The 27,633-nt window shown below is 38.2% G+C and overlaps 1 protein-coding gene across 11 annotated transcripts in view; it reads left to right on the top strand.

Annotated features, from left to right (window-relative positions):
- Positions 1-27,633, top strand: part of LOC135196901 (sperm-tail PG-rich repeat-containing protein 2-like) — a 77,698-nt gene that overhangs the window by 42,920 nt on the left and 7,145 nt on the right. For 5 of the 11 annotated variants that reach the window (XM_064223696.1, XM_064223704.1, XM_064223698.1 and 2 more), the window contains exons 3-10: positions 21,342-21,464; positions 21,952-22,128; positions 22,507-22,622; positions 23,326-23,469; positions 23,858-24,064; positions 25,014-25,220; positions 25,763-25,969; positions 26,419-26,625. In XM_064223696.1, coding sequence (XP_064079766.1) covers positions 21,342-21,464; positions 21,952-22,128; positions 22,507-22,622; positions 23,326-23,469; positions 23,858-24,064; positions 25,014-25,220; positions 25,763-25,969; positions 26,419-26,625 — 1,388 coding nt within the window. The remainder of the gene's footprint in view (positions 1-21,341; positions 21,465-21,951; positions 22,129-22,506; positions 22,623-23,325; positions 23,470-23,857; positions 24,065-25,013; positions 25,221-25,762; positions 25,970-26,418; positions 26,626-27,633) is intronic. The other 6 variants (XM_064223701.1, XM_064223695.1, XM_064223697.1 and 3 more) reach the window with 5 other exon arrangements.

Genomic DNA, 27,633 nt, shown 5'->3' with positions numbered 1-27,633 from the left:
TCGGTACATCTGTTACTAGTTTTTTTTTATTTAAGTTTACTAAAACCGTAATATATGAGCTGCAATCTATTTTTATTGTGTTAAATCCCTCTCATTGCCTCTATTCTGTTCAACGCTTTTCATTTGTTACGATCATTTTTCATAAAATCGATTCTTCTTGTGTATTTTAAAAAATTGTTGTTCGCCTTTTGTAAATTAAAATAGTCTTTTCATTTGTACCCATTCCTTATTGTTTTGCAATAATATTAATTATGATTCTATTATTAGTAATATATTGCATTATTCCAGTATTTCAACATCCACAGTGACACTTGCGGTCTCTCACTCTCTCTCATCTTCTGAGTCCATTATTTGAAAATACATAGTGACAAGTGCAGTTGGTAATTTTTTTATCAGTCTCTCTCTCTCTCTTTCATCTTCTGATTCCATTATTTCAACATCCATAGTGACATCACTTTATCAGTCTCTCTCTCTCTCTCTCTCTCCCCATCAATCAACTGACACCATCCTCCCCTCTACCATTATCTCGCTCGCTCCCTCCCTACGTCTATTTACATATCAGTTGATGGAAGGGTGATCATCAATAGTCACTACTACAAAGGCGATTGACCTACGCCCTTGCCCTGATCTTTCTCTACTTCTCTCTGTCTATTCTCAGTTTTATTTTCATCTTTGTCCATTTTTTTGTATGGGTCTGCTTTCTTATTTTATCTCTTCTCTGCTCTTTTCTGAGTTCCTATAACCCATTTTTCTTACTCGTTCTTTTATGCTTATCTTCTTTTCGGTTAGAAAAACGCACACGGTATGTATATATATACATATATATATCTATATATATATATATATTATATATATATATATATATATAATATATATATATATATCATTAACTACATCAATCATATAATCATACCTTTCACTAATATGGAAACATGAAGGACTAAGCCTTGGAGACCGCTTCAGTTCAACATGTGCGGAGCCTTAGCATCAATTTCATTCAATTTCGATACCTAAGCCGCAGGTTGAACGTTGCATTCTCTCGCAATGCAGCTTGCAACGGGACCCGCAGCCTATGCAACTGTAGATGCATTATAATAATTTAATCTTTGGTTCGGGTGCCATGTGTTGCTTATGAAGATACGGAAAGCAGTTATACATATCTGTTAAAGTGCTTTAAATACGTTCTGAGTATATTCAAAGAACCTTGATATCTGTCTTCGAAAGATGTTTGTTTCTGATAATATTCTGAACTGGACATTTAATTCGGTAATCATCCAGAAAGTGAGAAATAATATAAATAATATATAGCTGAATCAACAAAATTGTTATACTCGTATCGTATAGTATATGCGACAAGCGAAACGTGCCTCCCTCCTCAACGCCGTGACGTCACGGGTTGCCGCCGTGTGGGACTGTGGGTCTCTCTCTATGTCTGAGCAGCGAGTGTGAGTGGAGTGAGTCACACCACGGAGCCAGTATTGTTCCGTTTCCCCAACAGCACCTGTGAAAAGATCCTGCCGTAGAAAGGCCTCCAGACATCCTTATCAGCCCATACACGAGTCAATCAATACCTCACGCGTGTATGAACGATGACCATCATCTCCAGCGGCGTTCTGATCGCAGTTGGGGATAAAATCGGGCATAAATGTTTTGCGAGGTTTCGCCGGATCAGCTGATCGCCTCGCAAGAGTTGCCAATTAGGGAGTTTTGTTGCCGACCGTTGCAACTCCCACTCCTAAGGGGGTCGGTCAGGATTCTTTTGCTGTGACATTTAAGCATGACTGCCTCGTTAGCTTTCGGGTGCATATGGCCCCGCAGTTTACGTTTCTGAAGCCATTTTCGGTTATTTTACTTTTTTCTGTGTTCAGGTATATAAGGTTACAAGGTTCAAAGGCGTTTTGTGTAAAAAAAATTATCTACGCTACGTAGAGGCGTATGCAGTACTCTTAAAAACAAGTTATTTATTGATAGACGAACAACTTTATTCTAAAAAATGAGGTTAGGTCAGGTTACTGTTTGTTACAATGCACTGTATACAAGTCATATGTTCTAGCAGATGTCATTTGAGCTTTGCAAAAACAACAGGGATCTATATGGGTCTATATGGGATCGGATTTCTATTTTTACACGACACTATACAGATGTGTTGTCGTACAGGTGCCGTTTGTTAAAACAAATGATTCTTGTACAATCAGCTCTTGTCTCTGTTCATAGGCAGTTGCCTGCTAATTTTGATAAGAACCAATTCGTGGACTCTTTCTCATTTATAAAGACAACTCATGCATCATAGATGTAAGGCTAGCAACTTCACCCTGAAAATTTAAGTCCTACAAATTACAACACATTTTGAAAAGGCAGTCAGGATGCAACCCACTGCAGTCAACTAACTGCGATGGATGGGGTTGCTATCCTCAAGCCCTTCAATACCCTGCTTGCTGCCCACAGCAGTCGACTGTGTACCATGCGAGTTTCCAGGTTCATAGAATGTAGTGATGATGATAAGGAGAGAGAGAGAGAGAGAGAGAGAGAGAGAAACAAAAAATCATCCCTAAGATGTTCGTCCAGTCAGACAGAGCTACAAATGAAACAACCACCACTTTGTTTTGATTGTCTGTCAGTCACTCTGTCTGTGTGTTTGTTTGTTGTGTCAGCATCTGTCAGCTCTACGAGCTGAAGCTGATTCTTGGAAGAAGGGCAAATAACGAGCTAGTGGGAGGAAGTTAGTAAAAGTCTAAGGTGATGACGATGTAGTATTATACGGTTAGTATGCAAATTACAAACGATTTCACATTATTTCCTTACAGTGGCGTAGCCAGAGTTTTGGATATTGCACAATTAATGTCAATTAGGGGGGTGCCATTGCCCCCCTGGCTACGCCACCGTTTCCTCGTGCTTGCCATCTTTACATTCTGGAATTCATTATCTCTATTTTCTTAACCATTCTTCTTCTTCTTCTTCTTCTTCTTCTTCTTTATCCTTCTCTCGTCATTATTTCCTCCGTCCATTCTGGCTCTTTCCTCTTTCGTCTCCTCTCATTCTTCTCCTCTCTATCTCCTTTTATTCTTCTTCTTCTTCCTCTCTCTCTCTCTCTCTCTCTCTTCTCATTTATTCTCATCCATCCCTTGGTCCCTCTTCCTCTGTATAAAGTCGGGCAAGACGAGGATCCAGGAAATAGAAATAAACAAACAAACAAATAAAAAGAGTGGAGGACTCGTAGCTGCTGCAGCCTGAGTAGACTGACTCATTATCGGATAAATATCTTCGCGACGCCCGCGTGGGCGTGAGTGGCTGACAGGGCGTAGGCGCCATGCGATATGACTGTTGTTAATGGCTGAAGGAAAAAATAAGAATATAATAAAGATTTGTTCGCTAAGTTTGACATGATTACAGCTTCGTTCGCTAAGCTTGATATTGATTAAAGCTTCGTTCGCTAAGCTTGACATGATTATTGCTTTGTTCGCTAAGCTCGAAAGGATTAAAACTTTGTCAATGAAGCTTGACATGATTAAAGCTTTGTCCGCTAAGCTTGACATGATTAAAGCTTCATTCGCTAAGCTAAACAAGATTAAAGCTTTATTCGCTAATCTTGACATGATTAAAGCTTCATTCGGGATTAAAACTTTGTCAATGAAGCTTGACATGATTGAAGCTTTGTCCCACTAAGCTTAACATGATTAAAGCTTCGCCCGCTAAGCATGACATGAACCGGGTGAGCAAATAGTCGAGTTCTGTGTCCATTTTCGTCATGAATAAATCAAATCTCTCGATTTTATTCGAAGCAAAAGCAAAAATGATGTCCATTAAACAGGTTGGACACGTTCAGTAGGCCCACGGGTATTTTGGCAATGCAGAAGACTTGCATTCGCCTTGGATTTATCATGCTCATTCATCACAAATCATTCATTAAATCTCGAGCTAAGGAAGAAAAAATGGTCTATTCATTAACCTCGAATTTTTTGAAGTTGGCAATAAGGTAAGAATCAGAGATGAGGTAAGAATTAGAGATGAGATAGATAGACAGGTATTTTCACACAATAATGCATGACCTTGGCCCAAGGGGGGAAATGCTTTCATATAAAAGATTCAAATCTCTCTCTCTCTCTCTCTGTCCCTGAGGTTTGTAAGTACGCGCGTCTGTTCTCGGCGAGATGTTTGTCCAAAGAGATCAAGGTTAAACGCTAATGACTCACCACAGGACTGCGTATTTGTACTACAGACGAGAATCGAATTTATGAACAGGCAATAGTCTGTTTTAACTCCTCTTGCCTTCTATCTGGAAACTTTTCCTCCATTTAAAAAGGTAAATGATTCGATTTCATGAGGTTTCACGAGAGTCTCAAGAATGACTTTAGTGAGGGGCGTTTGGTATGCTAGGTACTACCCACGACATCCGTTTGATGCGAGTCTGAGTCTCTCTCTCTCTCTCTCTCTCCGTTTTTCGAAGGAATCAACAACAGCAAACCCCGCCCCCCTCCCGCCATCCACAACCACCTCCTTCGCCCGGAGAAGAGACGTAGGCGCCTCTCAGCAAACTAGGCGACCATGTCGAGACCGGTCCGATTTACATCTCACTCATTATCATTTTCCTTTCCTCTTCATTTTCTTCGTTTTTTATCCCTTACTTCTTCTTCTTCTTCTTTACCTTATTGTGTTTTTTTTATGTCGATTCTGGGCTTGGTCGTGAGATGGCAACTGGTTCTGTTCTGTCGCGATGACTGATCCGGAAATCCTTACCTCGTCAGTATAATCGATGGTTCTCTCCGGAGGTATTTTAGAAGATATGATTACCTCGCCAAGGTATGAGAAGAGGCTGTGATTAAAATTATTTGTTTACACACACACACATAAAGAATTCATTCATGGTTCATCGCTTCATCCATTGATAACCCCATATTCCACTATCTGTCTTTATTTTCGTGTTATCCTCAGGCCTGGGCTAGTTTACTACACAAGGTTGCTCGTTCCGCTTTTCCTCACATCAATTGATTAGCCTGTCCAAACCCACTCATGGTCGCTTATACCCTGTATACGACAAAGCTGCAATCTTTATCTGTAAACATAATGTTATCTCTTATGTTTTACCTTCATTATTTCGTAAGCGTATCTCACTCCTCGGTTTTATTTATAATTTATTTTATTGTTCTTTGCTATTCCCGTCATTCCTTCCTTGGTTGCAATATTTATCGCGTCGAGATACCTCGTCCTGACTGTCCTTTAATTTGTCTTGTCTCTTCCGTGACGAAATTTGTTTGTCTTCCCCCACATTCGTTATTTATTCCTTTAAATTAATCTATTTGTCGTTGTGTTCCTTATGTCAAGTCCTTTCCTTTGCAAAATATCGTTATGGACCCAAATTTATATCAAAAGTTTCATTTTCTGAGAAAACAAGCATTATTGTCACTTCAAGAAAGTTATTACTCGGTCAGCAAAGACATTTGCATACAATGCTCGAGGATTCGTCCCTCAGTCAATTGTCACTGTATTTCTTGATGCCTAGAAGAGGTAGGCAACTGCTTCGCTATTTTGCAGAAAGATGCCCAGAGAGGTAATCGCTTCACTATTTTGCAGAGAGATGCAAAGAGGAGATATACCTCTTAGCTATCTACGAAAACGAAATTGTACCTTCTTAGAAACATATGATTCATGTTTTGGTTGACCCCTTGTCACATTTATTATGGCCAACTTAATATTTTTTTTTCAATTTACCAAATTGATGAAATGTTGACAGGTGGTAAATCTGTCTTTAAAAAACCCATGCCTTGTTTTTGTTATTTAGGTATTTGTTGCTGAGCTGTTTATGTTTGGCCATAAGTATGAAATGCGTCCTACAATTCGACGCTCAGTCAGGTTACAAGAAGTGGGTGTTACAGGAACCTGCAATGAGAGATATATAGGGGTCTGTTGCAGCCAGCAATGGTTGCAGCAGTGACATTGCGCGAGCCAAGAGACAAATGACTCTGTAAGGAGCAGCAAGAAGGGCAAACCAAGAGAGAGAGACATATAGAAAAGGTGTTCATGAAAACGAATTTAGATGCCAAGTGTACGATGGAAACTATTCCGAAAAAATAATCAGAAAGAGAGAATATACAAGATAAACGTCGGAGACATTGCAGAAGACGAACCAGAAAAATCAGAAAGTGAATGTACAAGATACACGACAGAAAATGAAGCAGAAAACTGATCAGGCTTCTCGCCTTCTTTTTTGAGGCGTTAGGGGATCCTCTATATTTCTATTTATCTATTAGTTTATTTCTTCTCTTTAAACGAATGGGACCTCTTCTTTCTGTATTTCCCTTTACCTTCTGTCACTTGTTCCTAATGAACACCAAAATATTCTTTGGAAGTTTGAATTTCGAGTGAATGGCCACTTTGGTGGGCTCGTTCCGTATGATTAGGCTTTAACCCAAGGGTTTTAACCCGGTATGTATCCACCTTTGCAAAGGCGTGTTTAGTACGAGCCCGTTTGGGGATTTCTGCATAAACATAAACAAAGACTGTCAATATCATGACAATAATGACCCCCAAGACATATTAGTCCTGGATAACTTCCCCAAAACTTTGCTGGGGGTTACTATCTAGGAGAGATCCCATCTTCTGAATAATAATAACTAATAATAATAATAATAATAATAATAATAATAATAATAATAATAATAAGAATAATAATAATATAATAATAATAATAATAATAATAATAATAATACAGGTGTTACTGAAAATAATGGCTATTTCAGCCACGTTTATTTTATATGGAAGTTTCTCTATTCTTCTTATTACTGACTTTTCTTCTGTACTCGAGTTGGCTATTAAAAAGCCAGATGGCTGATCCATGTAAAAAATGTGGTATTTGTCAAATTGAATATATTATACAAAATTTGTACTGCATTTTGTATAATAAATTCAATTTGGCAAATAGCACGTTTTTGACATGAATCCCCCATTTGGTGTTATAATAGCCAACTTGATTACAGAAGAAAAGTCAGTAATAAGAAGAATAGAGAAACTTCTATAGAAAAAAAACGCGGCTGAAATGGCCATAATTTTCAATAAAACCTGTGTTAATGAAGGTCTTCTTCCAGCATATACTAACTTGAATGATAATAATCAAAATAATAATAATGATAGTGAAAGGGGCTTGGCGACAACAATGTCGTCATCGCCTTGCCTGTAGTAATGTATGCGCCAGCAAAGACAGAAAATCACAGAGGGCCTCGGATCTGCTGACGAGACATATTTGGGAGGGGGGCGGGAGGACGAAGGTCGTTTTCATTATTGCCGATGGAGTCTCTTCACGTTTCGCTTTTCTCTTACGTATCTTTCTACCTTCTTCGTCGTCTTCTTCTTCTTATTCGGTTTATCGGTGTTTGTGTTTGTTCTGGCACTTTTCTCCCTTATCTTTTGGAGTTGCGTTGCATTTGTATTTGGACATCGAAGATTCTTTGGTTTGTGTTCTCGTCTTGCTTGCCCGCCCGGACAGGTTCTCGAAACATAGGAACACACCCACATACACAACACATACATATACATATATATATATGCTTAAAAAATCACAGTAGATGCACGTGACTTCATTAAATAAGCGAATACCACAGGAAAATGATAGTCAGAAATCCAACATTCATTCGTTCCTTGACAATGTCTTAGTAACGACGAAAGCGCTTGGATTTCCGACTATCATTTTCCTGTGGTATTCGCTTATACACACACATACATACACACACACACACACACACACACACACATATATATATATATATATATATATATATATATATATATATGTGTGTGTGTGTGTGTGTGTAAGTAGTGTGTGTGTTTGTGTGTATGAGAGTATAACTGAATCACGAAAACATGGAACCTGACGAATACATAAATAAAGAAAAAAATCCACAAAGGAAAGAAAAACGATGGGGTTCTGCAAGGCCTCTCGACTCCTTGTCCTTTACTAGAAGTCGAAAAGCCTTGCAGAACTCCTTTGTGGATTTTATCTTCATATATATATATATATATATATATATATATATAATATATAGTATATATATATATATATATATATATATATATATATATTTTATTTTGTTTTTCGATCCTTTGGTACATTCCTTCGTCCGACGTCATACATCTCTATCAGTTATAATCATCATCTTCGTCGCTGAATGAGCCTTTGATTACGCAGATAAAAAGGCGATTGCGAATCCACGGCGCCCTCTCAACCCGTCATCAACAACTCGCTTCTTCTTCTACTTTTTGCTCATTTCCAGTGGGCAGAGAGAGAGAGAGAGAGAGAGAGAGAGAGAGAGAGAGACTAGAAAATGTCTTCTGAAGATATATATTTTTCTTCTGAATAAAAAAACAATTAAGATCCACGTTTTAATTTACTGAAACAAATTTACAATTGAGGGAAATATCAGACAAGCAAATAATGCTCCGAAGTTTCTTCGGCGCAATCGAGTTCTCTATACAGCGTATAATTCTGTATGAGCTGCGGCCTATGAAACTTTCAGGCACGGCCTGGTTTAACTTTAAATAAAATAAAATCTACAGAGGCTAGAGGACTGGATTTTGGTAAGTTTGATGATTGGAGGTCGGATGATCAACATGCCAGTTTGCAGCCGTCTAGCCTCAGTAATTTTTAAGATCGGAGACCGGACAGAAAAAGTACGGATGGACAGACGAGGCAATCTAAAAATGAAGCTAGTAAAATAATTTAAGAGGAGCTCACACAAAAGTCACATTAATCCCAATTCACGAGAAAAATCACTTGGACAAACCTTAAGAAAGTACAGTAATTCGTATTCATTCATTTAGGAAATAAATGTATAGAAATACTTTCAAAACCTTCATTATTAATATTCATCAGAGAATATTCAGTACACAATCTCACGAGAGTATATAGTATTTATTTCAGCACTACATCACTGCAAGGACTGACATACATAAATCACAAAATAGTTGTACTTTCTTTCATTTTTTGAAAATGTTCAGGGAAAGACCCTCTTGGACTGAATCAGTTGACTGTAAACCCCAAGACGACTCCAAAAGGAAAAGGGAAATTTATTTTTTCTTTTTCTAATAAATTATCTCTTCTTTCTTTCTGAATTTCCCATTACCTTCTGTTACTTCTTTTTAACGAGCACCATAATATTTCTTGAAAGCATTAATGCACAGAATAGCAGTAATACATACACATATAATATATATATATATATATATATATATATATATATATGTATATATATATATATATATATATATACACACACACTAATAAATCACAAAAGTTAGCACGTGATTTGTTTATTAGCTGAAGCCACCGGGAAAATTTAAATAAAGAAAAAATAGGGTGCCAAGTACTTTCGTTCCCGAAGATGTGTTAAATACACGAAAGTACTTGGCACTCTTTTCTTTTTTAAATCTTCCCAGTGGCTTCAGCTAATGTATATATATATATATATATATATATATATATATATATATATATATATATATATATATGACAGCAATAACAGTATCTTCAAATCTACAATGAATATCTCCAAGACTTTCGTTTCCACAGGAAAAATAAATGATAATTATGCAAATGACAATCTGTCGGAATTTCCCGTTAGAAGTACCTACCTTTGCCAACGAAAGGGGCCAAGGAAATATCTCTTCTTCTTCTCCGTGAATTACGGGAGACCTTTGGACCTCGTTCGTTACGTCACTACTTCTTTAGTTTCCATTCTTTTAGCATTTCAAAAAGATAACCGCAGTCCTCATGCATAGGCAAGAGAAAGGTATGCTGGCGCCCTTTCTCCATTGCAAATGATCGCTGAGCTTTTAAGAATGATTTACGCTTATATATATATATATATATATATATATATATATATATATATATATATATATATATAAGAAAATTCATTAAAAAGCCAAATAATAAAATTGCATAAACATATCAATGAGTCAAAATGCATCATTGGCAACGCATGGAAACACCAACATGAAACAACCCCATTAAGCAAGTTTAAAAAAAAAAATGAACTAAAATAACTTAGAAATACCAACTGCTACAGCCAAACGAAGTGAATGACGTCACATCCACTATAATTCAGCAGCGTCCATTACGCCACTGGGCCCATCATTGTCGTCCAGGAGACGAAGGAAAACGGAGGAAAGGTTTAACAACCGAGCAGCGGTTCCCGTTATGGCCACAAGATGTGCGGGATCTTGGTATCCATGACACGAAACCTCTCTCTCTCTCTCACTCACACACACAACCTCCATCACCCTCCCTCTAATATCTACCGTCTTCAAAACCCCTCTTGCAACCCCACAACCCCTCCCAGGACCAGAAACATGGCCATGCCAGAAACCCTTTTGTCAGCAAGATCGAAGATCAGGGAGGGAGGCAGAGAAGTAGCAAGCGAGCGAGCCAGCCAGCGGTGCGTTCTATCGGAATGCGAGCGTTTGTTTACGTCCGTCAATTAATTAAACGCGACCTTGTCGCTTTTCTCCAGTTGACTTATTCATAATAATTGCTCTCTCTCCGCTGTCAAGTTTTACTCAGACGACTTACTGGTTTTTCTCCTACCTCCTTCAAGGCCAAGACTATTATTCTTAAAAGAGAGAGAGAGAGAGAGACGCTTGATGACAATTGACAAAAAGACTATAACGAGAACGTTGTACTTGACCCTTGTTGAAAAGGTCGCATATGTTATCTACATAATCAGCGTAAGGTGCATTTACAGCCTTAATAGTGTTTACCTTTATATATATATATATATATATATATATATATAATATATATATATATATATATATATATATTTCATTTTCTTAACAGGGAGTGGCTCCAGACTCATATTTTAATGTTTAAAAGGCCTATAAAAACACGTTCGCTGTACTTTTATTCTCTCACTCACTCTCTCTTCTCTCTCTCTCTCTCTCTCATTAGTGAAATTCACAATAGATTCAGGGTTCAGTCAGCATGCCTTAGGAGGCTGCTTCAAGGAGGAAAACGCATAGTGGCATAAGAGAGAGAGAGAGAGAGAGAGAGAGAGAGAGAGAGAGAGAGGAGAGAGAGAGAGAGAGAGAGAGAGAGAGACTTTCCCTTCTCTTCTCATCATACATACGAAGGGTATCCTCCGTGACCCCAAGAACGTCAGGTGTTCATTGGTCTAAATGACTGGTTGTCTTTTGGTGTGATTATATTTAATTGGGTTTCAGCGATGACTGAATGTGCCCCCTTTTTTTTTTTTACTTCAGGTATGACTGCGCTTTTTCATGGCTTTCGTCATGTTGATATCTTTTTTTCATTCTGCATGCGCACTTGTTTTCATTTGTGACTGCTTTTTTTCTTGATTATTAAAGAATTCCCATCAAAAGTGTATCAGTTGTCCCTTGCGACTTGGTGAATATTTTCACAAAACTTCATGAAATTCTATTCCGTGTTTGTCTCGAAATCCTGCTAAGAAATCTGCACCATTACGTCGTCTCCTCAAAGAGATTGTTGCCGCTATCATCACCTCGGTGTCGTCCGTTTCCTTCCTTCGAAAATCCTGGTGTTCGATGCCATGCAGCGATATATATTCGTTTCTTCAGCTTACAAGGTCAGAACACCCTTGCTCTCCCTCTGCGTTTTGAATAACTGCACAGGAAGTCCATTTCGAATTTCACGACGGCTTGCATTTGCAATTTATTCAATTGCTGCCTAATTGTTGTATAATGGAAGGTGAATGGATTAAAACACGCGTTACTTAATTTGAGTAACTCCGCATCACGTGCGCCATTCAACAAAGGAAGGACCCCCAAATTGGTTTTAGGTGTACTACGTGAAGGAATGTTGGCCACGTATAATAAGGGATTATCTCCCCTCTCCTATCTCTCTCTCTCTCTCTGTCAACAGACAGAATCGCGTGCAGCAGGAAATTTAAAAGGCCTCGTCTGGAAGGAGTAGAGTTATGTCTGTGTGGGTGTGTGTGTATGCTGAGGGAGAATGAACGTAACGTGTGCCAGCGAACGCACCCATATAAACACCAGCACAAGGTGTGACATAATTGCATAGCCCGGGTTTTGACCGACGTGTTGACACCAACATTGCCATCTCTCTCTCTCTCTCTCTCTCTCTCTCTCTCTCTCTCTCTCTCTCTCTCTCTCTCTCTCTCCTGCTCGCAAGTTTACCGTATAGAGAACAGTATGATAAGGGGTTCTTAAACACACAATTCTAATATGAAGTTCCTTGTATAATTTCCCTTTTATATATATATATATATATATATATATATATATAATATATTTATATATATATATAATATGATATATATATAGATATATATATATATTATTATATATATATAAGATATATATATATATATATATAAATTTAATTTTACATACAGATATTAAAATTACATAATCTTGTCAGCGAGTTTTCCCAACTCACGGTATTTTCATTATAAAACCGACAGCGCTCTAAGTCGAGACGATGCTTAACAGCGCATGCGACTGAACAAGGCGGTCACTCATTATATACCTTCGACCTCTCCGTTAATTAGCGCAGTCCTTCATTAGATTACAGGTAGGAGGGTATCTTGCATCGAATTCTCTGACAGCAGAACACTTTGATAAACTGTCAGTTAGTCAGTCAGTCAGTCGTGCTATCGCTGACGGCACTGCAAGGTCGCCAAAGGAGAAAGTCTTTACTTCTTCTTCTTCTTCTTCGTCTGGCGAAAGATCAATGGCACTTGTGGGTCGGTCGTGCCCCAGATATCGAGAGATCTCCTGCTGGCAGCTACGTGTCACGTATGCCTGAGCGCGCGCGCACCTGATGCCCGGGAAAAAAAGATGAAAAGCTGACAAGAAGATTAGACCGCGCTGGTTGTTTCAGAGGAAGAGTTGAGTAATCATGAATGATCTGAAGGTTCCGTTACGTCACACACACACACACAAGCATACTTTCACACTATTTATGTATATATAAACACACACACACACACATATATATATATATATAGATATATAATATATATCATATATATATATAATATATACATATATATATCTATATATATATATTATATATAAATGTATATTATATATTATATTTATCTATATATTATATGTTTCCTTATAGATTATAGAATCTCCATTGCAATCTAACCTGCAATATTGCAGTTGCGTTGGGCCTTTTGAAGGGTAACTCATGAACTGGGTGTCATTTATTATTATTATTTTTTTTTTAGGATTTCTTAATATTTACAGTCTTGTCATGGCCGAGCTCCCAGAACCAATATAAAGAGTCTGGTGCTCTTTGAAGGTTAAATAGCTATGTCCCCGAAGGCCAAAATTGGGGAGTAAAAACTAGTCTTGTTGTGGCCAGGATTGAGGCCGTTGGCTAAATATTTAAAAAAAAAGATAAACAAGTAGAAAAATGCGCCGATTCTGCACAGCGTAAAATCAAGGCCAACGAAAATAGATCTATCTTTCGGGGGTTTCGGTATAATGCTGTATGATCCGCCGCCCATGGAAATTTAACCACGGCCCGGTGGTGGTCTGGTCTATATCGTTGCCAAGCGCAAGATTAGTGCTAACTTTAACCTTAAATAGGATAAAAATGACTGGGGCTAGAGGGCTGCAATTTGGTATGTTTGATGACTGGCGGGTGGATGGTCAACATACCAGTTTGCAGCCCTCTAACCACAGTAGTTTCTAAGATCAGAGGCCGGACAGAAAACTGTAGACAGAAGAAAAGTGCGCACGGACAGCAGACGAAACCGGCACGATGTTCTTTTCAGAAAACTAAACTCACAAAAGAATATGAAATATCCTCGAACAACCACGAATCAATTTAGAAAATAGGAAAGCTTTGCAAATATGAGAATCTACTAAAATAAGAGGATGCTCTTATGTGGAAAATCGTAAAAGAAAGTCTGTAAACAAATGAATATTATATCAAAAGGAACATTTCGGGTTTGGGGACGAATAAGAAAATGTTCTCGATTTTACGAACATTTAAAGGAAAAGTGTAACTAGAAACAGTCTCTGATAAAGATAATCATTAGGAGACGATTATTATTAAGACTTAGCGGGGAATGAAGGTAATGTCCACCACAGTACGGAGCTACGAAAGATAATAAATAAATAAATCATGGAGAATGAAGACGGAAATTGAATAATTTCAGACTCTTAAGGACAATGGAGCGTCAAGTTAAGAAAGAAAGATTAGGCATCGAGAAGAATGATGAGGGATGACTGACTGCTTACTTTAACCAACTGGCGTCACGGCGCGAAAGGTCATCGACGCCAAATGACTAGGGATTTTTAAAGAAGTCCTTATAATTGTAAAGGATTTTTAAGGCAATCCTTAAAATTGCAAAGGATTTTTAAAGAGGTCCTTAAATTGCAAAGGATTTTTAAGGAAATCCTTAAAATTGCAAAGGATTTTTAAAAAGGTCCTTAAATTGCAAAGGATTTTTAAGGAAATCCTTAAAATTGCAAAGGATTTTTAAAAGAGATCCTTAAAATTGCAAGAGATCTTAAAGATAATTAAAATTGCAAGGAATTTTTATGGAGATCCTTTAAATTGAAGGGTATTTTTAAGGAGATGCTTAAAATTGCAAGAGATTTTTAAGAAGATGCTGAAAATTCCGAGAGACTTTTCAGGCGGTCTTTAAAATTCCAAAAGATTTTTTTAAAGAGGTCCTTAAAATTCCGAGAGATTTCTCAAGATGTCCTTAGATTTGCGAGGGATTTCCAAATAGGTCTTCAAAATCGTAGATCAGGATACAAGGACGAAGATATAAAAGAGAAGAAGAAGACGAAGAAGGAGAGGAAGGACTCAATCCATCAAGCAGCGTCGGAGAGGGGGCGGGGGCGGGGCGGGGGCGGGGGGGGGTGGGGGCGGGGGTGGGGGGGGCGGGGGCGGGGTGGGGGCAGGGAGGAGCCCTGAGTGCCAAGATGATGATGATAGGTGTTGGGGCGAGACCACCTCCGCCCCCTCTCGAAGGTTCCTCCTCCTCCTCCTCCTCTTCCTCGAGACCCGACCCAGAGATCCTGAGGGCTAGGAGGAGTTGCGTCGAGGAATCCTATTCGGAAGGTTGCTTCGATAATCCCGCTCTCATTATTCTTCGCTTTTTTTGCTTTTATTTTAAATTTTTTTTCTTAATTATTATTATTTTGTCTTGAGTTGCACAGCTTGGATGTTGTTGCCATTACGATGCTATTTTGCATTATTTTTCGGGCAAAGGATTGCTTTGTTTGCTTCGATAATGTGTTCACTCCGTTCGGTGGGCCGTAGGATTTGATCAAGATACGTACCCTTGTTCATCCTTTTTTTTTTTTTTTTTTTTATAAAAGATCGTTTTCTTTACCATGATGATGCGCCATATGACACTACCAAAACACAATACTTGTTCAGTCCATCTACCTATCACTCCACCTATCAATCCATATTGTCTTATCCACCTGCCTCTAATTTTAACGATACTTATTTCACGATTTATCAAATATTTCGCTCTCTCTCTCATGTCTAATCTTAATTAAGTTATTTCTCTATTTATTGAATATTTCTCTCTCTCTTTCTCTTTCTAAAATAGGGCACCATTTCCAACAGTACTTCTTTGAATGTAAATAATTTTAGGTCCTTTTCTCGCCTACAGATAATTCTCTCTCTCTCTCTAAATCCCAATATCATTTACAGTAGTACTTCTTTGAATGTACATATTGTTAGGTCATTTTCTCGCCTACAGAAAATGATCACTCTCGCTCTTTCTCTCTCTCCCTCTCTGTTCCAATATCATTTCCAGTAGTACTTCTTTGAATGTACACAATTTTCTCGCCTACAGGAAATTCTCTCTCTCTCTCTCTCCACTGTAGCGTGAGGGGTCGCAATTCCTTTTAAGAGACCAACCAGCAAGGCGGAGACCTCGAGTGAGCATATGCCAACACCCTGTAGATTTGGACCCACCCTTCCGCTCTGCTTATTGTCTTCAAAACACGTCTGCATCGTTACGGCATGTCAATGGCTGATCTTGGACCGGGGAGCCTTACAATTAGGAGGTGTCTGTCTATCTTGGCCTTGGGGGGTGGGGGGTGGGGGGTGGGGGTGTGTGAAATTGGTCCTTATAGCTTAGGCCCGAGGGTTTACGTCAAATTTGGGTTAATTTTCGATCTGCCGTCGAGACGAATAATATTGTTTTTGATTGATGACTGTTCAATCTAGATACATTGGCAAAATGTTTGCATGCGACCAAGTCCAAAGCAGGAGGATCATTTTCGATATAAATACAGTTGGAAATTCTTTCCAATTTTCGCGCAGTTGGTACCTCAGAGGTTCGAGCGAAGATGCATTGTTGCTTTCCTCCTTGCATTTCGGTACATTTTTATCTTTTTATTAATTTACTCATTCATTTTCTCTTTTTATAAAAAGTGACATCTTTCTGTATTTTCCTTTACCTTCTCTTACTTCCTGATAAGCACCATATCCTTTGGAAGCTTGAATTTCAAATCAGTGGCCTCTTGGGCGAGCTTGTTCCATATGAATAGGGTTCATGCTTATCTTAATGAATAATAATAATAATAATAATAATAATAATAATAATAATAATAATAATAATAATAATCTCCTAAGGAGGCAGGATGCAACCCGGAACCCCACACTATAAATACCACCCAGTCTAATTGGAGGACTGTGATAGAGCAAAAAAAAAAAAAAAAAAAAAAAAAAAAAAAAAAAAAAAAGTTACAATAATAATTTTGCTAAGAACACAATTCAATGAGTCTAAGAACGTTCTCTCGAATTCGAATTCCAGTGAATATTTGTGTAGAGTCCTGCTACTAAAAAAGATTATGTCTGCATATATATATATATATATATATATATATATATATATATATATATATATATATATATATACACACACACACATATATCAGTCTTTTTCAGGGGATCTTGGGATTGTATTTAGCATCCCTATGATAAATGGATACAGTTGCCACTTGCATATCCTAAATCCTTCTTATTTCTATTTTCAGGTCTTGCTACCTATCGATTTTTTATTTTTCTTTCTTATCTACCCTGGTGTCCCACGGTATTGCAACATAAGTGAGTGATACTTTCTTCTTGATATTGTCAATCAACGTCACGTCTGGTCGACTGGCATGTATCACCCTATCTGTTCTGATACCATAGTCCCATTATTATTATTATTACTAGCAAACAAATGTATACAGATATTATGTATGATAAAGTCGTAAAGTAACTAAGTCTATGGGCATAACCAGCTCCGTTTCAGGGAATCCCTTCTCATTCCCACCCCCATCGGAGGGAAGGGGGGAGGAGAGGTAAGATGAAACCCCATTATAAACCATCTTAGGGGTCCCCACTATAACCCTGGCAAGTTTCATGCCCATCGGACTTGCCGTTTGGTTGTGATTGAATGACAGACGGACGGACAGACATAACGCCCATTATAGTAAGATTATTATTATTATTATTATTATTATTATTATTATTATTATTATTATTCGGAACATGAACACTCTTCATATGAAACAAATCTACATGGACTTGAAATTCAAGTATCCAAAGAATATGGTGCATTAATATTTTTTTTCTTTTTTATAAGAAGTGTGTTCGTTATTTTTTCTTCATCAAAGACAGGTAAGGTGCAGAATTCCTCATTAGTTCTGCTTACTTTTATCTTTGATGGCTACGAGATTCCATTCCCATTTATCAAAGTCACAATTACGCTAAGAAGGCCAAAACTGAGCGCTAAAAAGGCCTCTTTTTAATCTTGTAAGTCACAAAAATTGCGTTCACAGAGAGAGAGAGAGAGAGAGAGAGAGAGAGAGAGAGAGAGAGAGAGAGAGAGAGAGAGAGAGGAAAATCATCAGAATTATAGATGCACGAAGTAGAAAAAAAAACTCTATACAGGAATTGAGACATCTCAGACTGGTCAGACTTTTCTTTGATCTTATTATCATATTTTTTTTAAAAAGAGAAAACCAACTTGATTGAACTGTCGTCCCATCAATTCTAAAGCCATTTGATTCCCCAGCGGGAAGCCATGACGTCATCACATCTCCGCCTGTTTCCACGCGCACACACACACACACGTCCAGCAGCCCTTGTGTACTACTTTCTCTCATTACGCCGATCACGAAACGGGCATACGAATATCCGACGAAAGCACGAATACTGTCGACCTCAAGGATAACGAGACAGAGGAGGCAGGACTTTGTAGGATATACCTCGAGGGTTCCCAAAGGTTAAAGGTCAGGGTATAGCCCCTGGTTTGCCCCCAAGGTTTGCAGCGATAACACGAGGGTTTTAAAAGACTGCTACCACTTGCCCCTCGGGCATTTACCAGACGGGGTAACTCCCATAATACCATCAGAAGCCGGGCATGACATTATCATCCTGCGTGGAGGAGAAAAAAAAAAAATAGTCGAAAAGCTTTTAGGGGGGAAAAAACTTAACTGGGTAAGTTGCCTCGATGTTATTCTCAAACTGGTTTTGGAGTCATTCGGAGGTGAGGCGTTGCACATTCTTCGTTGCTGTTGCTAGAGAGAGAGAGAGAGAGAGAGAGAGAGAGAGAGAGAGAGAGAGAGAGAGAGAGAGGTCACAAGATCAGTCTGATTAGGCCCAAACGTTGATGCACTTGATATATATATATATATATAATATATATATATATATATATATATATATATATATATATATAGAGAGAGAGAGAGAGAGAGAGAGAGAGAGAGAGAGAGAGAGAGAGAGAGAGAGAGAGAGGGGCAAACAACGAAGCCCTTTCTAATGCAATTGCAAAAGTATTAGATTCTTCGGATAAAAACGACTTAGCTATGATCCAACTTTACGCATGCATCAATAAATGAATGAATACTTACGTCCTCTCTCTCTCTCTCTCTCTAAAGCTGCAACAACTTTAAAGAGACGAAGATGCCCAGATAAACAAGACAGGTTCAACGCCCCACACGAAACTCGCCGTCCGGCAAGCAAGGAATGTCCTCCGAAGGTGATCACTGCTTCCCACACAGACAAGGGCGCTGTACCCACACTTACGTACATGCCCACACTACATACCCGCACTCTATACATATACATATCATCGCGTGATCAAGGAAAACCAGGTGAATGACTGCGAGAACCCGAGGCTGTAATATATCTCAAGATGATGATGATGATGATGATGCCCCTGGCGTGGCAGGCTGCCCATGATCATGATTCTGGTCGTTTGCGACAAAAAAAAAAAAAAAAAAGAAATTAAATAGGTAGATAAATGGAAAATAAGTTCTGCATCTGAGAACTGAAGAAACATACTTTTTACAGTGTTCTACGTTATGGCGGTTCATTGAGGTATATAGCTACATTCGTACATACATACATACATACTATATAGATATATATATATATATATATATATATATATTATATATACGTATATGTATGTATATAATAAAAGGAGCCCATAAAAGCGCCAAAATATAGAGAGAAAATTTCAGAGACTGCTGTCTCGCTCTTCATCTACCTGAAGAGAGAGACAGCAGTCTCTGAAATATAGTATTTTCTCTCTATATTTCGGCGTTTTTATGGGCTCCTTTTATTAGATGGAATTCTGTTGTAACAGAACATTTTTACCAGTCTATATATACATGTATATATATATATATATATATATATATATATATATATATATATATATATATTCCTTTCTTTGCTCTAAATAAATTCTCGTCAGGTCACCCTTCCACCCCAAAATACCCCGTCTTCTCAGAGCCTTTATTTTATAAGAAAATATACACATGTTTTCTTTTTCCCTCACTCTTAAATTAGATGATTCAACTCCCACGAATCACCGGGAGTATTGTAGCTCCAGTCTCTCTCATTTTGTCCCCGAACCAGCCTTAGCTTAATCCTTCGCCCGGCAGCAGTCTCTACCCAAACACACACAAAAAATGGCAAAAAAAAGTAAATAAATAAACAGACTAATCATTAAAAAACGAAAGAAAAAAAACTAATAATTGAAAAGATAAAAAAAAATTACCAAAAAATTCAAAAAAGAAAGAGACTAAAAATCAAAAGAAAAAAAAAAAGACCTAGAAAACAAGAACAAAAATCGTTACCTGTGTATAACTGATTCACTTAAGGTAGATTCTCGGATGAGCCTTATTCTTACGAGACGTTTGTTTGGTGGCCGCTGATTGGCTGGTACCGGGAGGTAGGCAGCTCCCAGCCAATCAGCGGCCGCCAAACTAACGTCTCTTAGGCATAGGGATCACCCAAGAATCTACCTTAAGTGAACCAGTTATAGTCACAGAGGCCATGATCAAGATCTGGAGCTTCTCTCTCGTAGTCTGATGATATAGCCCGATGACAGAAGCGCGTATAGCCTGTAATAATAATAATAATAATAATAATAATAATAATAATAATAATAATAAGAATAATAATAATAATAATAATAATAATAATAATAATAATAATAATTTGTGAAATAAAAATCTACAATTATAAAGTACACTATATTACTATGTAAACGCTGATGAGGAACACCGTTCTGGTATTCGAAAGTCTGCAGTTATGTTATAGATAGCAACAAACTTTACTGGTTTTCACGAGTATGTGAACTTCTTAGCAATAATAATAATAATAATAATAATAATAATAATAATAATAATAGACACCCAGACCTCTGATTAACATTTTCTAGACTGACGCAAGGCTATCCCAAAAAAGTTTGTTCATAGACGACGGTTGATAGTGAACTTGGAGCGGGGCATAGTTTGAGAATTTGGACAGCTACATAGATGGGAAAGGACCCGTGGGAACGTATGAAAATAGACGAAAATGGAAAGACGAAGAGCCGCGCTACTAAAAGCTGAAATAAATGTATGAAATACAATAATACGTAAAGAAAGATATTTGAAATTTACTTTTTGTAGAAGCACAATATTCGTCACGTTCTTTTCAGCATCCTCAGGATTTTAAGATGCCCTTTTGCAGTCTGTCGATGCAACGAACGACAAGGGCCATTTGTGATCTCTACGTCCAAGGTGTCAGATACACAATGTGATATGATATAAAGCAATCAGTTGATCAATCTACATAACCTGAGACTTGAGCCAGGAGAAAAGTCAGTCTAAAACGACCCAACTTTCACAGTTTGGAAGCTCATAGGATTCCTGAAATGCTTATCTTGGAGCTTCCATGATTAAGTTCAGATGAAAATACAGAACTGAGGATTTCTGCCTCTGTTTCGCCGAGCATCATTCCAGTTATCACCAATGTAATTAGTTTTACTGTTATGGCAGTTCTTGTTCTCACTAAGGGCGTCGTTTGTTTGTTCCAGGAATTGGAGATTCCACGAAGAACCGTCCCCCAGCCTTCACGATGTCCAGCCGCCAAGCATCGAAGCTGGAGACGGCAGGACCTGGGCCAGGACAGTACAATGTTACTGGCCTCTCCAACAAAGGTCAGTGCTGTGTTCCATAGATTCCTCTTCCTCCTCCTCCCCTCCTTTTCTCTTTCCTCTTCTTAAAAACTTGAAAGTAATCTAAATCTACCTTGCCTCTTGCTTTTAACCCTTTAGTAGGCCTTGTACAGAGTTTGACCTGGAATATTAGATGAGACCTGGAAAGCTAGATGACAAAACATGTCAAGGAACTTAGTTTGTTTAATGCTCTTGATTCAGTACTTTTGTATACTGTTATTTGTGTATTAAACTCTCATTTAGATGTGCAGGTGCATACATAAATAATGAATTAACTAGAGACTCGAGGACTAGAGTAAATCTTCTTTACTTGCTGAGGTTTTGCTCATAAGCATTATGTTAACTCTAGAGGTTCTGCCATATCCATAGCGTCATCAACAGTGGCCTTTTCCACATGTGTTATGTGACGATATTCCTTCCCTCTCTTTCACTCTCCTCCATGTTTTCTATTGTTTGCTACTTTCTGCAGGAAGAGATGAACCACATGCTGCCAGTATGCACATCAAGCCTAAGGATCCCAAGGGCTACGTCACTCCAGCACCCTGCGACTACTCTCCCGAGAAGGCAGAAGCAAAAGTCAACGAGGCATCCCCGAAATTCTCCTTTGGCATGAAGACAGAAAACGGGAAAGCTTCCGATACCCCAGGTTTGACACTCCTGACTTTCGTTATTGAAACAGATATAGTTTTACCTCTATGCACACAGAGTGATCACCTTTAACTTTCTCCCAAGCTTGTTCTGCTTTAATTGTATGGCCGTGACCAACAAGTCTGAGGGCTTCATTATCGTGCTCGGGCAACCTACTGTTCAGAAATCGAACGTACTGTTTGCCCGTAGGCTGCAGAGAACGAAAAGAACCCTTCAGACTCTTGTCCATGGCCATAGTTGCACTGATGAAGTCTAGTTTAGAGTTGTTCCTAAAGCATTTATTTATGAGGTGTCTCATCCAATTAAAGTCTTGTTGTAGATTCAAGATTGTAAGTTTGTCCTTTGGCATTTCATTCACCTGCTTTTGTATGTCTAGCTCCCAACAGCTATTCTATTCCAACCTTGCTGGGATCCACCAAGGAAGGGGCAAAGCAGTCAGCGCCCAGTTTCACAATGTCAGCCCGACCAAAGCCTGAAGAGGACAAGATGAAGGTAAATGAGTTCATTCTTTAGTTGGGGTTGTACATTAGGCTCTTCAGCTAAGGAAAGGATGCAGTGTTTGTAGTTCCCAATGAAAGATGCTGTAAGATAAAACGTGAAAATAGGAAATCATATTTCTCCCTTGCAGCATGTTTTCAAAGAGCATGATGTGTATGTACGAAAAAGCATTGAAGCTATATTTTTCATGGAACATATTTATTACCTCTTTAAGATTCATCTTTGTTGCATATCAGGGTATCCTATTAACCCTCAAATCTATGCCACAGATCCTTTTGCAACTGGGAAAAGATTCACTAAAAGCAGTTACTTATAACATAACAAAGATGCACTTTGAATATGACAGTTACCTTCAAAGAGATAATTAGAACTGTCCGTGTTAACTTTGTTTTCAAAAGCTGTTCTTTATTTCATGTTTCCAAAAGGTGGTAAGTTCATAACTCATGTACAGTTTCACACAATTTTTTTCTTATTCGTTTTCGAATCAGCACAAGAAAAACGTAATAATAGTGTTCTGCACAAATACTGTACCTCAGCAAATTCTTCTTTCTTTTTGGTGAGGATCTTATTCACCAATAGTCAAACATTTTTTAGCCTAGACTTCATAACACTGATTGATCGACTTGGTTGGTCTTTGCTGGCATTCCCTCTCGGAAGAGAATGATATTTAACAGGCCACCCACTGTCTTTTCCAAAGGTCCCAGGTCCCGGCTCATATGAGGGAGCAGCGGTTGACAAATACAAGACGATGAAGAGTCCTTCCTTTAGTATGGGGCAGAGGACTACCATTCCCTCTGACCACACCATGAAACCAGGACCAGGAGCTCACTGCCCAGAGAAGGTAAGAAGTAACACGCGGCCACCAGAGACTGGGAATGAGGCGTGTTTTAATCTTTTTGATTTAGTCTTTTTGCACAGTTTCTATTAATCATTTATTTTCTTCCAAATCTTAAACTCTTCCATTTACTTTTGGGATGATGCTTCTCTTAATATTTTTGGTTTGTTTATCTAGAGCTGTCTTTTATTCTTTTTGCTTTTATTAAGGACCAATGTTTCCATTTATTTTCCTATTGGTTTCTAAACTAAAAAGAAAAACTTATTGCATTAACTGTACTAAGCATGGTAGAGGTGAAACCGTAATGATCACTTTACAATGATTTTGCTGAATTTGCACAATCTTGCACAATGACTGCCGATGCTGTAACCGCACGATCCTCCTGCTCGTTTAGTACAAGGATTCTGGTCCAGCGTTTACAATGGCACCGAGGGCCCCAGAGGAAGTCGACAAAATGAAAGTCCCGGGTCCAGGCGCCTATGAAGCTGGTGACCTCGACAAGTGCAAGGAAAAGCTACCAGCATATACTATGGCTCCAAAGACAAATTTGCCTACTGACAAAACACAAAAGCCATCCCCAAATGCATACTCTCCAGAGAAGGTAAGTTCTTGCTTTCAGAGCAGGCTGACATTTGGAGGAACTCGGTGTGAAAGTATTAGCAATCTGCTATTGGTAAAGAAGGGATGGTGTCATTTGAATTTCTCTTTTAGTTCGCATTTCGCGTTACGTCCTGGCACCACTATGTAGAATGTTGATAAAGGTATCACTTGATCAAGTTCTCTTGCGTTTGAAACAAAATCATTTGCGAGACTCATTATATGTTGAAAATAATGCTGCCGTCAAATTCATGCTCCGACAATCCACCAATTTCAATTCGTGATATTTTCCAACTTGCCGATTGGAAATTTACATTTCATTCACCTTTATCTATATCTGACAGCTATACATTGCATAAATCACCATTGTTAAGTGAAAAATCTTATTCAACCCATGAATTACTTTAGACCTGAATGTCTGTTCAGTTATTTCATGAAGATGCCATCAATGTAAGTAGTTCACTACCCTAGGGCAGTACCTTGAGCAAGTGCAAACATCCAGAGTAACAAAGTGACCTTTAATGACTCACTGGTATCAGTCGTGGACTTACTAATACCTAAAACTAACTTGTATCTTTTGTCCTTCTTATCTTCATCCCTTGCTTTGCTGACGGATCCATTAACAACTTTTCTTACAGACTTGTTTTGATAAATTGTTTTATCATCAAATACCATTAAGTATTTGCTTTGATGAAAGAATTTTGTTCAAATCAGTATACCTCATTTCATTTCATGCATTTCCTATATGTTTATATGTATCGAAGCTGTTAAACTGCCAACCTTATTTGCCATTGAAGGATAATTGCCTGTACTTGCGTAATTCCCAAGTCCTTGGAAACAGACTGTTACACCAACGATAAATTTCCTTTTGTTGCCAAATCTTTCGCTTTGCCCAATATCTCTCCCGAGTTCGCTCATTCCACTTTCGATCATTAACATTGGTATTGGATCAGTACCAGGATTCCGGTCCAAAGTTCACCATGGCTCCCAGACCAGCTGAGGAAACTGATAAGATGAAGGTCCCAGGTCCAGGTACTTACAATGCCGGTGATCTCGATAGGTGCAGGGAAAAGATGCCAGCCTTCACAATGGGCAAAAAGACAGAATTACCCACTGACAAAACACCAAAGCCTGCTCCTAATGCATATGCCCCAGAGAAGGTATGTAGCTTTAGCACTTTCTGAAAGTCTATGTACATCCTTTCCTCTAACACGAGTGCCCGATCATCCTCTTTTATTGTACATTGACAAAGCAATAGCTGGGATGCTTCATATAGGCTAATGCAGGATTTGATGGTAAAATAACGTCGAAAAGTATTTTTCCACGGTACATACGGCATAGGGAAGTTGGGCGATATCATTATCTAACCATGATTGTACAAATTGGTGTTAGAATTTACATTAGCAGTAAAATAATAGTCGTCTTCTTAAGTGAAACAAAAACAAAACTGTGCCACAAAAAAGAAGCTTACTGGAACTGCCACTAACACATTCTTCAATAACAGTTGTTGAGATAATAAAAAATGATATACCACGTGTGCATGAGAAGATCATGCACATGAAAACATTACCTAGTGTTGGTTTGTTTACAAAACAATGTCAGTAGATGAAATCATTGGTTTTATTAGTAGATTAAATCATTGGTTTTATTATCAGTCTGGTAATGAATATGTTACGATACAAAACTTCTGCTTTTGAAACAGTACCAGGAAACAGGTCCAAAGTTCACGATGGCTCCCAGACCGGCTGAGGAAATTGATAAGATGAAGATTCCTGGTCCAGGTACTTACAATGCTGGTGATATTGATAAATGCAGAGAAAAAATGCCAGCTTTTACAATGGGCAAAAAGACAGAATTACCCACTGACAAAACACCAAAGCCTGCTCCTAATGCCTATTCGCCAGAGAAGGTATGTATTGGGTGTACATAGTGAAAATCTGTGAACAATTGTTTCTGTTCTGCAGACCTCACTGGTTCTTTACAATGTACATAATCAGATACTTTGAAAGCAACAGCTTCATTCTAATCAAACAAAGCAGCAACATCATTTTATCATAGGCACATATCGGATTTGGTTGTTAGATTCAATAGATCAATCATCGATACTTGCATCGCTTGAGCAAAATGCAGACATTCCACCTAACTTCGACACATACAGCATCTATGATCATAAAGATATTCAAAGACTATGAATGTATTAGGTATATGCTTTTGCATTTCGTAGTGGTCATTAGATTTGCTAAAGCTCTGTATTGAATAAATCCAATAGCACTTAGAGTATAGCATGATTGGGAAGTCATAAGATTCTGGAATTTCAAACATTTTGTTCTTTATAAAATATTATTGCTGTTGAATCAGCACCAGGATTCAGGTCCTAAGTTCACCATGGCTCCCAGACCAGCTGAGGAAACTGACAAGATGAAGATTCCTGGACCGGGCACTTACAATGCCGGTGATCTTGATAAGTGCAGGGAAAAGATGCCAGCTTTTACAATGGCCCCAAAGACAGAGTTACCCACAGACAAGAGCCCCAAACCAGCCCCCAATGCATACTCCCCAGAGAAGGTACGTCAGTTTTACAGGCTTGCTCCAACTACCTCATTGACAAACCTTTCTCTTTCTCCCTAACAAGAACGTTTACTAATGCTCTCCATGCTGAAAAAGTTGGCAAATAAACAAAAGCTCGTTGCAATATGTGGAGCTGTTCGGGAATACCTGAAATATTGTTGACTCGTGCCATCTACATATCGGGCCATACAGAAATTAACATCAGTAACCAAGTCACTTAATGACTGCAACTAAAGTCTTCAGCCATCTTGCCTTTTGTATCAAGGACAGACTGAACACAAGGAGGTTTGATACCAAAAGACTTTATTGCTTTAGCTTCAGCAGATCTGAAGATCTTGTTACTCTTTCCTTATAAATCTGAAAATGGTGTTGGCGTCTCACAGGATCACACTTAAAAGTTCTCCATGAGACAGCATGAAGAGAGCAACTACAATGTAAAGTGTGTATCAAGGTAATTATATCAGGAAATCTGATAGTTACACTGAAGAGACAAAGGTACCCATTACAAGAAAAATTTAACAACACAATTTAGTTTATAATGCTGATGTACATTGAAGTCTGAGATTCATTCATATGGTTGCAATAGAAAATACTTTTTCTATTTAATGCTAAGTTGGAAGCATTGTTGTAGAGCTTATTCTCAAGAGTAAAAACTTCTGAGATACTCTATGAATGCCACTTTTCACATAAAACATTTGATGAAGTTGCTATAGAATTGCTTCTAGATTATTATGGAATTTTGAAAATGTCGTCCAGAAGGCCACTTCTTGGCTAGATACCCAAACGGGCTGAAGGAAACCATTTCCAGATCAGAAATTTAATCAGACAGCTTTAGCAAAGCCTTTCTTTACTACCTCTGAAGCAAACTTTTGATTAAAGAAAAACTAAAACAAATACCAAGGCTAGGTGATTCCATAACCAGGCTGTAACTAATTTATGAATACTCTCCTTTCAAAATAACATCATCTCTCTTACTATATGACATGCTAATTCTTATCTAAAAAC

The sequence above is a fragment of the Macrobrachium nipponense genome, chromosome 18 (assembly GCF_015104395.2).
Source record: "Macrobrachium nipponense isolate FS-2020 chromosome 18, ASM1510439v2, whole genome shotgun sequence".
NCBI lineage: Eukaryota > Metazoa > Arthropoda > Malacostraca > Decapoda > Palaemonidae > Macrobrachium > Macrobrachium nipponense.
The sequence above is the reverse complement of the archived record's forward strand: the minus strand, read 5'-3'. Positions and strand labels throughout refer to the sequence as shown.